Source organism: Osmerus mordax, chromosome 7 (genome assembly GCF_038355195.1).
Source record: "Osmerus mordax isolate fOsmMor3 chromosome 7, fOsmMor3.pri, whole genome shotgun sequence".
In the NCBI taxonomy this organism is placed as follows: domain Eukaryota; kingdom Metazoa; phylum Chordata; class Actinopteri; order Osmeriformes; family Osmeridae; genus Osmerus; species Osmerus mordax.
The window spans coordinates 3520310-3533952 of record NC_090056.1 but is presented as its reverse complement, the minus strand read 5'-3'; the positions used below and the strand labels follow the sequence as shown (position 1 = coordinate 3533952).

The 13643-nt window shown below is 42.2% G+C and overlaps 1 protein-coding gene across 1 annotated transcript in view; it reads left to right on the top strand.

Annotated features, from left to right (window-relative positions):
- Positions 1–2974, top strand: part of cpne5a (copine Va) — an 80429-nt gene extending 77455 nt beyond the window's left edge. The window contains exons 19-21 of the mRNA XM_067240901.1: positions 503–560; positions 2520–2593; positions 2765–2974. Of these exons, the coding sequence (XP_067097002.1) occupies positions 503–560; positions 2520–2593; positions 2765–2974 (342 nt within the window). The remainder of the gene's footprint in view (positions 1–502; positions 561–2519; positions 2594–2764) is intronic.
- The last annotated feature ends 10669 nt before the right edge of the window (positions 2975–13643 follow it).

The window sequence follows — 13643 nt, the reverse complement described above, 5'->3', positions numbered from 1 at the left end:
CATTTCACATGGCAGCCTCTCACCCTCAAATGGTTCAACTATGTAGTGGCTGTATCTGTCAGGCCCCAGAGGCATCACTGCACACTGACAACACTGGCTGCAGTTCACTGTTATGATTTCCCCTGGCTGTCGAGCTAAAGATGAGCAGTCATTGTATACCATCGTCAAGACACCAAGTAAACAACATTCCGGATTGAGAGAAGTATTGAGGGAACTGTCAGCAAGTATATTGTGTGCTTACTTTATGTGTGTCAAACCCTAACATGCACACATGCCCATGTTATAACGTTTCACTATAGTCCAAGGATGCCCATGTTGTCATTTGGTGCTCTGTGTGGGTTACCAGATCATCAGTAAATATGATTACAGCAGTATCCAAACCTGATAACTTGTTGTAAACAGTCAGAGGGTTTACTGTATCTGTATGTATGTTGATAAGTATTCCATCACTGACTGTTCGTGATATCTGGGATTGACTTCCTGGTTCTTGTATTTGTCACAGGCCGCTAAACTTCCTATGTCTATCATCATTGTTGGAGTGGGACAGGCTGAGTTTGATGGTAAGATAATACTCCCTGAGTTCCACGTACAAATGCTTCAGCCAAGAGAGCTGTCCAACACACGCATGCTCCACTACACACCGCCAAATACTCTGTTTACAGAGAATTGGTTTCTGGACTACTTCCATGAAAAAAAAAGAAAATGAAATTATGATACTTAACCTACACTAGGAATTCTTTTTTTTGAAAAAAATCGCTTTCACTTTATATATTATTTGGATGCAAAAAATGGATTATAATTAGGCTCCACTGTCTGCCGTGTTGTCTAATTGGTGGTTTTTGGCGGAAGTCCCTAGTTAATAAGCAGATGTCAACCAGCAGGGCTTGAACCGAGTTCACAGCTGTTGCATACAATTTGAATATTTCAACATATGGTAGCGTCTTTAATGCTCTGTAATTTTGGGATATGCCTTTCTAGCGGAGCTGGAGAAAAAAAATCACTGAAAGTACACTACCGGTCAAAAGTTTATTGAAATTTAAACAGTTCCAGTGCTGAAACCTGAAATTGTACAAAGCGGTAAACTGCCAGAGGTTTCGTTTTTCAGGGATCAAGTAGCTTGTTTGCTTCACCATCAAAAGGCACTTGGTAACTGGAGGAAGCTCTCTGGCAGACCCAAAGACACAACTGAATCTGAAGTGTCTGACAGTCAACAGGCTGGGCCATAGGTGGCTTCAAGGACAACAGTTTCAAGCAGAACTCAACACTGGTCTAATTAAGCAAGTCTTGGTTTCAACTGTGACGCAAAGACTTTGAACTACAGGTTTGACAAGTTGAGTGAAAGTGAGAAAACCATAGCTAAGTTGGCAAAAATAAGAAAAAGAGGTTTGCCTGGGCCATAAAGCACCGCCAGTGGACTACTGGAAACAACTGGTCATAGGTCTGGAATGAACCGATTTATCTACATTTTTAATTTTCAATTCATCACTCAGGGTTTAGTATGCTTTCGAGTAGGCGAAGGATACGACACCAACTGCCAAATATGGAGGAGGAAGCGTGATGGTCTGGAGTTCTTTTGCTGGATCCAGGGACTTTCACAGGTGGCAACCTGACTTAACAGAAACGGCAGAGCCATGCAACCCTGTGTACCCTCTGGTAAACATCTAGATGGACAAGGGCTTAATCTTTCAGCAAGTTAATGACCCCAAACATACCACCAGGCTATGCCAGAACTACCTCAGAAGAAAAAAAAACAAGACAAATCATGGAAAGGCCAACACAGTTATATGACTTAAACTCCATTTCCATCTGGTAAGCTGCTGCCACTGCCAAGGACAAGAGCAGACTGCAGCGTATCATCCGCACTGCTGAGAAGGTGATTGGCTGCAATCTGCCTACCCTCGAGGACCTGCACACCTCGAGGACCCTGAGGTGAGCGAGGAAGATTGTGGCCGACTCCTCCCACCCTGGACACACTGTTTCAGCCACTCCCCTCCGGCAGAAGGCTGCGGTATATTAGGACCAATACCACACGCCACAAAAACAGTTTCTTCCCATCCGCTGTTGGCCTCTTCAACAAGGCCAAGGGCTCACACAGACTTTAATCACTATCTGCACAATGACACCTCGACACCTTGCCACATTGCAATTTGCACTATGTTACACTATATGTATCCTTTGGACTATTTGTAAAAATATATATATATATATTGTAAATTATGGCTACTTTATATTTTTATTTTTATTCTAAATTCCCTTAGTATTAGTTAGTTATATGTTGAATGTATGCACCTTCCTGACAAAGTAAATTCCTTGTCTGTGAAAACTTTTATGGCGATTAAAACCCTTTCTGATTCAGATTCTTTAATTTCAGAGTACAATGAAACATTAAACAACATATATTTAGGAAATTTTTACCTGTAGATTAGTTCTGTTTAAATGGTTTAGGGACACTTTGTGGTTAAGGTTGACATTCATTGTTGAAGCTGACATTAGTCTTATAAACCGTCTTTTCTCCGCAGCAATGGTGGAACTGGACGGTGATGACATCAGGATCTCCTCCAGGGGGAAGCTGGCAGAGAGAGACATTGTACAGGTAGGACAGGCCGTCTTCCCTCCTTTTCATCTCTCTTTCTCCTCTATGCTTTGTATCTTAGCAGCCCAGTTAAGAAGGTGTCCTGAAGGACTGTACCCTGTGGCTCGGGATGTTATGTGAAAAACAATGGAACCTTATCCAACCCTCCCCTTCCCCCTCCTCTACCCTTAGTTTGTCCCGTTCAGAGACTACATGGACCGCACTGGCAACCATGTCCTGAGCATGGCCAGGCTGGCCAAGGACGTACTGGCGGAGATCCCCGATCAGCTCATCTCCTACATGAAGAGCCGTGGGATCAAGCCCTGTCCCCCCCCGCCTACCTATGAGCCCGACAAGGATGAAGATGAGGACGACCACCATGCCCAGACCATGCCCATCTGAGACCAACCCAAACCATGGTGGTGGAAGGAGGGGGAAAGAGCAGGAGGAGGAGGGGTAGGGAGGTGGGATGGGAGGTGGCAGGGGGGGCACTGCCAGACGAACCCCTTGATTCCTAGATCTCCCCCCCACCCCGAGCCCACTTTAATTGAGAAATGAAACACTTGGAAGCACCTTCGTTAATATTTATTTGGTTGTCATGTCGAACAGATTAATAAGACTCCATTTTGTTTTCGGAGCAACATTTTGCTTTTTCTGGGAGGGGGAGGGAGGGAGAGTGGGTCTGAATACGGGGAAACTAGCTGAAGCTGAAGATCAGGGAGTTTCTTCTTTTTGAGCATTCTGTCTGCAGGTTGCACAGAGAGCTGAGAGGAGAAGAACATGAGGAAAAGGCGGAGACGAAAAGCAGTGTGCTATAGAGGGATGTTAGGTGTTTGCTGTCAAAATGGTGAGGTGGTGGATCGCATACCCTTCTAGTGGGGACGATATCAATATATTAGAATGTGCCAGTGTGTATCATGTTTGTGGATATGATCCGTTTGGAATTGGTGTGTGTTGGAATAGGGAAATCATCTGTATGCTTATTTATTTATTTATTGTAAAAACAACTATTTATTCATGTCTGGGATCTAAAATCCAATTTCTCCCACATATATTTCCATACTATTTTCAAATCAGTGATAAAATATCCTTTTTTAACTTTTGAGAATAATATAAAAGCATGTGATAGAGAATTTAGTCATAGTTGTTATTGATCAAGAATGCTTTACACTATTGACCGTAGCCTTTAGTCTACAGTATGCAGAGGATCATGTTCCAGTACGTAATCATATGCTCATTTATCAACCAAATTTTTTTTTTCCAATTCATCAACTTTTTCCAAAAACAAAATGCACTACCAACAGTAACAAATAAGAAGCACAAAGATCATTATAACAAGATAGAGTTCAGAAGAAAAAGTCACCCTTACAGCTACCACAATAGAGGTCCTGGAAAGGACTGCACTGTTTTGAATAGCTTTGTATCATAAAATGTCTTCCAGACTACTTGACTACTAAATTAAGATCAAATGTAACAGTATTATCTAATCCAGTCATATAGCCTACTTGCATTAAACACAAAGATTAATCTATAAGTGGCATTCATGGCATTCCTTTTGGCTGTGTAGACCAGAAAACATGTATAAGCCCAACCTCTTGTTTGACTTTTCAGAATCAGAATGGGTTTTATTCGCCATGAAAGTTTGCACAGACAAGGAATTTGCTTTGGCAGGAAGGTGCATACATTAAACATATAGGAATCTTACATTTAAATATGAGGACTAACTATACTAAGGGTATAGCAATACTAAGTGGAACTAGCAATACTGAGTAGAATTTGAATTAAAGTAAAATATACAATAGAATATAAAATTAAATATAAGTTGCCGTAATTTACAATATAAAAATACAAAAAATACAAATAATACACATTTACAAAAAATACAAATGGTACAAGATACAATTGTGTGATGCAGTGCAAAAAGCAATGTGTTTTTAGGACATTAAGTCATAAAGGTGAGTGTGAACCCTTGGCCTTGTTGAAGAGACCAACAGCGGAAGGGAAGAAACTGTTTTTGTGGCGTGGTATTTGTCCTGATGGACCGCAGCCTTCTGCCGGAGAGGAGTGACTGAAACAGGGAGTGTCCAGGGTGGGAGGAGTCGGCCACAATCTTCCTCGCTCACCTCAGACTTTCCATACTGTGGTAGCGTTTTTTTCTGGGGAGCCCACTATTAGAATGCAAAATTCTCTTTCTTAAAAATGTTATGCGAAGTTGCTAACTGCAACTGCACAGTTTCTGTGGATAGATGTTCCCCATGATTATAACATATGTAGACAAAATCTGCATATGTTATAATTTAGGAATTTGAGCGAATTTTAAACATATGCTTTTAGTGTTCATTCCTGAGCACCTGTTGGGTTCATGACTGCAATTATTTTATTTTAGTATTTATTTAAAGTTTTTTTATTTTATTATAATCAATTCGCCGTGCACACAATGTAGAATTTCACGAGCAGTCCAGACATAACCGAATATCTTTTTCCAAATGTGCCTACTGTATCGACACTTGCATATCTAAATTGAATTAAGCCAGGTTTTGTTTAAGCAACAACACTGAACGTAATCACAACTATGACAATAATTCCATTCAGTATGTTCAATGTTGCAAACAACCGATTCATTCATTGCATTTTGGTATTGTGTGTTATGTACATGTTTGAGGACTATAGATAAATGCAATACAGCTTGCTAATAGAGTTGGACGATGTCTACCGAAGTAACTTGCTATACAAATGCAAAGTATTTGTTGTAAAACCTATAAGTCAACCATTGTTTACAACAGTTGTAGACATTTCTTCATGGAATGCATGAACATTTTGGAAAAGGAGGAGGCATTTGATGAGAGAACCTTCTGAATCCTTTCACATAGTTCTGGATGTCCCATCTCCTTGCCTTGATACAAATATGGTATCGTAGTACTCTTTTTTACCTAATTAAAAATGGTGTGATTTATTTACAACATGAACAAATACAAATAATTTGATATATCCGAAACAACTGTTTTTGTTGTTGTTGTTTGTTTATATCCCTTGAATAGAAGGTTGTTACAAGATTGTTCACCTGTATTGCTGTACCAATTTGGAACTGTTTCATTGGATACTGACTGTGTGCATAAGCCCTGTATAAATAGTGGACTTTGTATACAGTGCCAAAAGATGTTCTGTTGCACTTAGACTCTTTAGAAAATGTGCATGTTTGTGCCAAAAATGGCAACAGGTTTCTCCCGTCATCTTAAATGAAACTCTCTAAGACATCCTGCTACTTTAGTCATTTGTTGCTTTAGGATGATATTTAGGATTGGCAGTTAATCCAGCATGTTCCATGACTCTCTCTTCTTTTCATTCCTTTTCTAGTCGTCTTGGTTGCCCCTCTTGTCACTTGTCATATTTATACTTGAGTTGTTTACAAACTGCTCTTGGTCTCTTTTCCTGCATGCTGTATAATTTCCAAACCAGATGTTGGACATGATTGTCGTTATACTGTGGTTTGTGAAATGCTTTGTAATGGATTGCCTTAACTGAAGATTAATAAAACAATGACAACTTTTGCAGAATTGAAACTGTGGTCTTTATTTAGCATGGAGTTGACAAACAAAGACAACATAAAGATTGTACTTATGGCTATTCAAGATGCTTTGAAGAGAATCTAACATTGACATACCATTGTGATGAATCCTGTCCCTTTTACAAGATGTATTTCATCCTGACATATTTGAATATGTTCCACACTCATGTGCGACCTTCAACCAATGAGTGAGTGTCTCTGCATGTTGGCTTCAAAGTTGTGTTTTTCTCAGCCTTATGAAATGCATTGCTGACTAGTCAAGCTGTCCACCTGGGGGAGAGCGACAACTGCTTGAACTATAAATTACCAGCCAATTGGTTGCCGCCACTGCCTTCCTCAGTGAAGCAACTGAATATTCACTAAAGAATGGGTGGAAAACAGAATAGGTATCTAATGAGACAGAATGATCATGTTCCAGTTTTGATTTGAGCCGGTAATTCATGGAGGGGATTAATGAAGTAGTTAATGCTGATTTTAGGGCTCATTAACTATAGGATGATTTTTTATTGAATCCAAGCAACAAAAGAAATGCTAAATGAAAGCTTAGCTTTAATAATCTTGTTCTGCCACATGACCATATTGTTGCAAAAGGTTAAAGCTTCAACCAGATTGTTGGATTGTTGGGATGAGACTGGTTCACAGGTTTGAAAAAAGATTCAATTATGTGTGCAGCATTCTCAAATTAGTAGAGGCAATTAAGAGGCCAGCATATATTTCAAATGTTTTATCCCATCATCTCTAAAAATAACTGCAAATTGTGTTTAAGTACATTTGCAGTGAAGTTTTAGATCTAATTCCTTACAGTGAGACTGAGAATTACGCCCAATTTAAGGTTGCAGGTAGATACTTCAAAACAATGGATTTTATAAAATTACAGATAATGTTTCTAACGAATGGGAATAAAAAGCACCATGTAGGAGTAAATGATCTCAATGGCCAAACTGCTCAGTAGGGACTGTTATAATGATTGCCTCTGGGTGTAATTCTGAGCTCTAAGCTTCAGAGAGGCTGGTATAGGAGGACGTGTTAACATGCTCCATCGGACCTGATCGATGATCTCAACCCCTACTTTCTCTGCTTACAAAGGGATGACCCAATATTGACCTGGCAGCCAACCAAGACTGCTTATCCTTTGTGTCGTGTCAGCACTGTGCTCCTGTGCACGGAAATTGTCTAACAGTTTGGTAGCAGCAATGTGGCAATTTTCTCCACATTTTTTCCCAGGGTGAAGCGGTTAGTAGCAAAGCTTCTGGAATCCTAATCTAATAACCTAATATCCTTGTGTGGTATTTTACAAATACACATTCAAAAGTTTGGGTTTCTCACAACCTCTTGCACTATGCTGGTTCAGTGAACCATTTACTCCTCAAGTCTCCCCCAAGACCACACAAGCACCATTAACAATTTAATGCTGTCCCTTAAAATGCTCATTTACGTGCCACTTACGCCACCGCCAGACAAATAGAGTACACGTCCAAAGCACTCCAAAAACTCATGAGGGCTTTGCTTGCCATTAGCAGGGAAGTGTGATAGAGGCTGTTGTATCTGGGTTAGGCACCTAGACATGAAATATGATTTATTTGAATGCAACCAAGAGTTTAAAGGTTATATTTACAGAGACAGACTCAAATGGTATGATGGTTTGTTTGCTTATATTAAAGCTGGTGGTACTGGCATTGCAACTAAGACATTTTGTGTAAAATTGTTTTTATCACCCTCTACCAATACAATACATGTATACAATACATAGTATACCATATGTATATATAAAATAGTAAGTAACTTTCCTTTTAGCTATCAAACTTTAACTTTTATACTTGCACTGTTACTATTCAAACATTTTTTTCTGGTAGAATTTCCATACCTAATCACAACTGTTATGTGGGTGAGGATGGCCCTTATGTTGTTTTAGCAAAGTGGGGGGAACAATCAGTGTATTTTATAATCTCAAGTTGGACAGAATGAATCGTATTTACTATTTGCTCTGTGAGAACAGCCTTTTCCCCATACCAACACATTCATTATAGAAAAACAACTCTGTAATTGAAAGTGTCAGGGATGCGTTAGTGATTTCACTGCACGTACAGTCTCCGCCACAGCTCGCGTCCACAGATCACTCTGTATATATATATATATATATATATTTACTCTATATATATATATATACAACTACTGTTATATACACTAAAGTTGATACATCAATAACAGTTATTTACATGCTGCAGCGACCATAACCCATACATATGTGTACATTTGTGTATGCAGAAGTATTTGCTCAGCTGATCTCAGGAGCCGTAGGACGAAAACAGGTCCACGGGTCCGAAGAGTTGTTGATCAGCGACCAATTTGTAGAAAACGGGATCACGGCACCACTGTAACCTGCGTTGTGTTTGTTCTTCAAGGACTGCAACCCTCAGGATGGACGAAGATGTTTTTTTTTCTTTCTGTAGCAGTTATCTTTTCTTCTGCTGCAAGGCCAGATATGCTACTAACATGTGAACAATATTTCCAAATAAAAGTCTTGACCCAATGATGCAGGATTTAACAACCGCTAGCAAGGACTGTATATACAACTCCGTTACATACACCCCCCTTAAATTCTGCTAAATTGGAGACATACCAGAGAAGTACTAACAGACAAGAAAAGAGAGAAGGAAAGAAAAAGAGAAAATAATTTTACCAGGATGTCACTAAAAAGTATCACAAGCCGTCGATTAAAACAATCCTCCAACTAAGGAGTACTTAAAGAATGGAATGGCGCCTTACCCCAGACTGAAAGTAGACCCAAGAGATGCCTGTTACACCTCAAATTCTGCTATTCTATATCTGATACTCATCTCTAACTGTTCCTTAGTCAGGTCAGACCGACTAGAATGACATCTGTTACTACAACAAGAATTTCAAAATAAGCTCTTAACTAGAGAAAAAAAAGAGGTCACTGTGGACCCTGAAGTGTCAAGCACCTGCTCATTCATCTCACAAACAAGTCTCTGTGGTGGATTGATAACTCTGCCTTGTCTCGTTCGGGCAACTGTGTTCTCAAAGCCCCAAGGTTGAATGCACACAACAAGCTCATCCGAACCTCTATCTTCATACGGGAGCACTACTTGTTGGGACTCAACATCGGATGGGTCACTGTTTGCAGAAGGAACATCACTGTTCTGCTTCCTAGCTTCACTCATGACGCCACTGGCTGAATCAAACGGCCCTGGCACACAATCAGCTACCTCACACACTTCAGAGAGACAAGTCTGATGATCCTCCATCTCAAAATGGTCATGGCTAGAGAGCACCCAGTGCGCAGTTCGGTCACTGCTGCCATCCACCTCGGCTGGAGGGTTGACTTCAGGAACCATCTCGTCACTGCCATCCATCTCGACTGGAGGGTTAACGGGGACAACCTCATCACTGTCACTGGTCTGGGATTCCTGTCCATCGTCAATCGGTAAGAAGTTCACAGGAAGCAGTAGATTTCGATGGATTACTCGCAGTTTGTCTGAGTTGATGTCTTTGATCTCGTAGACATGGATGTCAGGCTTAACAGCTACAACTTCATACAGAGCAGACTCCCATTTGTCAGCTATCTTCCTTTTACCTCTTTCACCTCTGTTTGCAACGAGTACTCTGTCACCAATGGCAAGTGGCGAACCCTTGATCTTCCTGCCTGGCGTGGCGAGTCTGCTCTTTCTGACTGTGTTTCTGTGCAATCTGAACCGCCTCACATAGATCTTTCCTTAGGCGTGACACAAACTCATTGTGATCCACCACTACGCCATCAGAAAGTACATGTTGGAACAGAATGTCAACCGGGAGACGAGGGACTCTGCCAAACATGAGATAGAACGGTGCAAAGCCGGTTGTCTCGTGCTCCATGCAATTGTAGCAGAAGGTGAGTAGCTGCAGCATCTGAAGCCATTTGGCTTTGGACTTGGGTGGCAACGTTCTTATCATGGATCTGAGGGTCCTGTTGAATCTTTCAACCACACCATTGCCCATGGGGTGATACGGTGTTGTGTGAGATTTTTCAACACCTGAAAGAGTCAACAGCTCCTTGATCAGCTTGCTCTCAAAATTCGCTCCCTGATCAGAATGAATTCTCTTCGGAAAACCATAGACGAGAAAGAAGTCATTCCAGAGTCTGCGGGCCACTTGCTTGGCAGATTGATTCTTGCATGGGAATGCATGAGCCATTTTGGAAAAATGATCAGTCACCACAAGCACATCCATGGACTTCCCATCACTGACCTCTGCAGACCAAAAGTCGATGCAGACCAGCTCTATCGGCTCTGATGTGCGGATGCTCTCAAGTGGAGCGCAAGCATTTGGCTCTGGTGTCTTCCCGACAACACAGCGATGACAGTTTCTCACATAATCGTCAATGTCTCGTTTCATGCCAACCCAGAAGAATCTCTGTCTCGCCAGAGACAGCGTTCAGCTCTTCCCTTGATGACCAGCTGCATCATGAATCCCATCGAGCGCTTGAGCCTTGAGAGAGTTGGGCACCACAAAGAGAAAAAGTCGCCTGTTTGTGTTCTGGTCTTTCTCGTCTTGCACAGTAAACCATCGTGAACAACCAGCTTGTCCCAGTATTTTAGCAGCTGACACACACTGGAGGGCTCATCTGCTCTTTCATACTTAGATGGCTTTCGTTGTCTCTCGATGTAGTAGAGGACTCGGCCGATGGTGCCATCCTGCCCTTGCTGGTCGACGAGGCTGCTGCGGGGAAAGGGGGAGTTAACCTGCTGCAGTTGAGGAGTAGCTGGACTCGCACCCATGACTTCACTCAAGCCACCAGAGGCATGAGCATCCAGAACAGCTGAAATATCTGGAGCTTCAATTGAACCAGTGTCTGAGGCTTCGTTGGTAGATGTATTGTGTGGATCTTTGCCCAATCTCAGGACCATCTGATGATTGTTGGTGTACTTGAAGGCATGTTGCACTATATCACCCACAACAGGGTAGTCATTCCACCCACCAGGGCCCCTGTACTTCCACTCCTGTAAATACTCTAGGCATTCTAGGTCAGATGGGTGACATGGTACAACACATAGGTCAGCAGCTGGCAGACAGCGTTCTCACACACTTGAGTAGGTCTAGTCCAGTAGCACCTTTGCCTGCTCCTAGTGTTCAAAGTGGTAGCCACACTCCAGTTCATGACTCTATGGAAGGTTCCTCATCTCAGCGTCACGTAGTGAGTCAGAGAAAACTGAGGGATCCCCCTACTTTTAGAGGTGACAATTCAGATTCTGTTACATTGGAAGAGTGGATTGAGATCATGCGTACTTTCATTAGGAGGGGAGGCCTAGCTACTGAGGAGCAAGGTGAAGAGATCCTCATCCATTTAAGGGGCAAGGCCAAGGATGTCGTGAAAGTGGGCGTGAAATCTAGTGGGGTTGACATCGGACGTAGCCCAGATTCCATATACAGCCTTTTGAGGAAACATTTCAGTTGTAAGCAGTTTTCACCCCTGCCTCTGCAAGACTTCTACACGACCCTCCCTGAGCCACAGGAGGATCCCTATGACTACTGGCTTCGTCTAAACCGTGCTGCTGATGTCGCTGCTGAGTGTCTCAGGGAACAGGGTAAGCAGCAAGACAGTCTGTCTGTTGAGGTCACACGCATGTTCATAAGGAACTGCCCAAATTCAGAATTAGCTCTCACGTTTCGTTCTAAGACCATTGACAAGTGGTCAGCTTCGGAGGTGCAAGAGATCCTGAATGAATACCACTCAGAGACATCTATCAGAACAGTGTTGACAAAGAGAGATGGGGCTGTTATGGAGAGGGCCGTAGCTGTGAACAGGATGGAGGTGAACAGTAGTCCGGTGCCTCTGTGTAACGTACAGTCTCCGCCACAGCTCGCGTCCACAGATCACTCTGTATATATATATATATATTTACTCTATATATATATATATACAACTACTGTTATATACACTAAAGTTGATACATCAATAACAGTTATTTACATGCTGCGGCGACCATAACCCATACATATGTGTACATTTGTGTATGCAGAAGTATTTGCTCAGCTGATCTCAGGAGCCGTAGGACGAAAACAGGTCCACGGGTCCGAAGAGTTGTTGATCAGCGACCAATTTGTAGAAAACGGGATCACGGCACCACTGTAACCTGCGTTGTGTTTGTTCTTCAAGGACTGCAACCCTCAGGATGGACGAAGATGTTTTTTTTTTTTTCTGTAGCAGTTATCTTTTCTTCTGCTGCAAGGCCGGATATGCTACTAACATGTGAACAATATTTCAAAATAAAAGTCTTGACCCAATGATGCAGGATTTAACAACCGCTAGCAAGGACTGTATATACAACTCCGTTACACATGCATTGAGATGCTGTGTGAAACAATGGAACACGCTATTGGGCTTCTGAGGAGAAAAGAATGATCCAGACTAAACAGTAGAATTGAATACAAATGAGTTTTTAATTGCATATGTGCTGGTTGGAATACTGTCAGAGATTTGCGATTGTAATAGAAAAGGCAGAGATTGCACGAGGTTACACCTGGATGAGGAAATTGTATGCGCACTGTGAGATCCCTGTAGGAGGAAGACGAGTGAGAGACAGGGGGAAGGAGGAAGACTCTGAATCTATGAAAAACAAGTGAGGCTAAGGTGGGAAGACCTCTTAGTCTGTGTGATTATGGTCTGTACATACAGTACATCACTGTTACACAAACAAACCGGGCTGCGTTGAGAGGCATGTTCGCAACAGGCTAGCATGAGTCTGCATTGCCTGCCATGCCAGCTGTCCTGTACCCACTGCTGTGACTGCGTCTCAGGTACTGCATGGATTACCCCTGCTCTCCAGGTGCTGGGAGCTAGCTCTCTGATCTCACTGGCAGGGGAAAAGAGAGGGGGGGAGGGCAGAGGAGGGAAGAGAGAGAAGAGTGAAGAGATGAGAGAAGAAAGTTGATAGAAAGGTGAGAGTAAGGAGTTAGGAGATATGAAAAGGAGAGGGGGGAGAGAAGTAAGGGGCGAAAAGAAGAAAGAGTGGCAAGTGTGAGAGAGGAGATAAGGGTACGGGATGAGAAGAAAGGGTGATGTGAGGAGAGAGGTGGGGGGTCTAGCTGAGGGGTGGCGGTGGGGGGGGCGACCCCATAGGGAAGCACCATGCTCTGACTCAGCGCATCTGGTTGGTGCCCTGACTAAGCCTGAGGGTTGGGATTATGCTACAGAGAGAATAACTGCCATGCTCGTGTGAGTAGACTTAGAAGCCACTGATGTTGATTCTACTGTTTTCATAAAATAGTTTACTACTTTGAAGAAGTGTTAAAAAGGGTCATGTTGTTTCTACAGGTTGTCATCTTTTCCCTAACCAACAAGTCAGAATTTGTGATGTATCATTAACTCTCTCACAACTTCCAAAATTAGGTCAAAACAGTATTCTAAGAGCTTAATATTTAATTGTGCTTTTGGAATTCAAAATGAACAATGAGTATTGGAAAGTCACAATATGGTGGCGACTGATAGTTGTTATGCTTGAAGTTGGC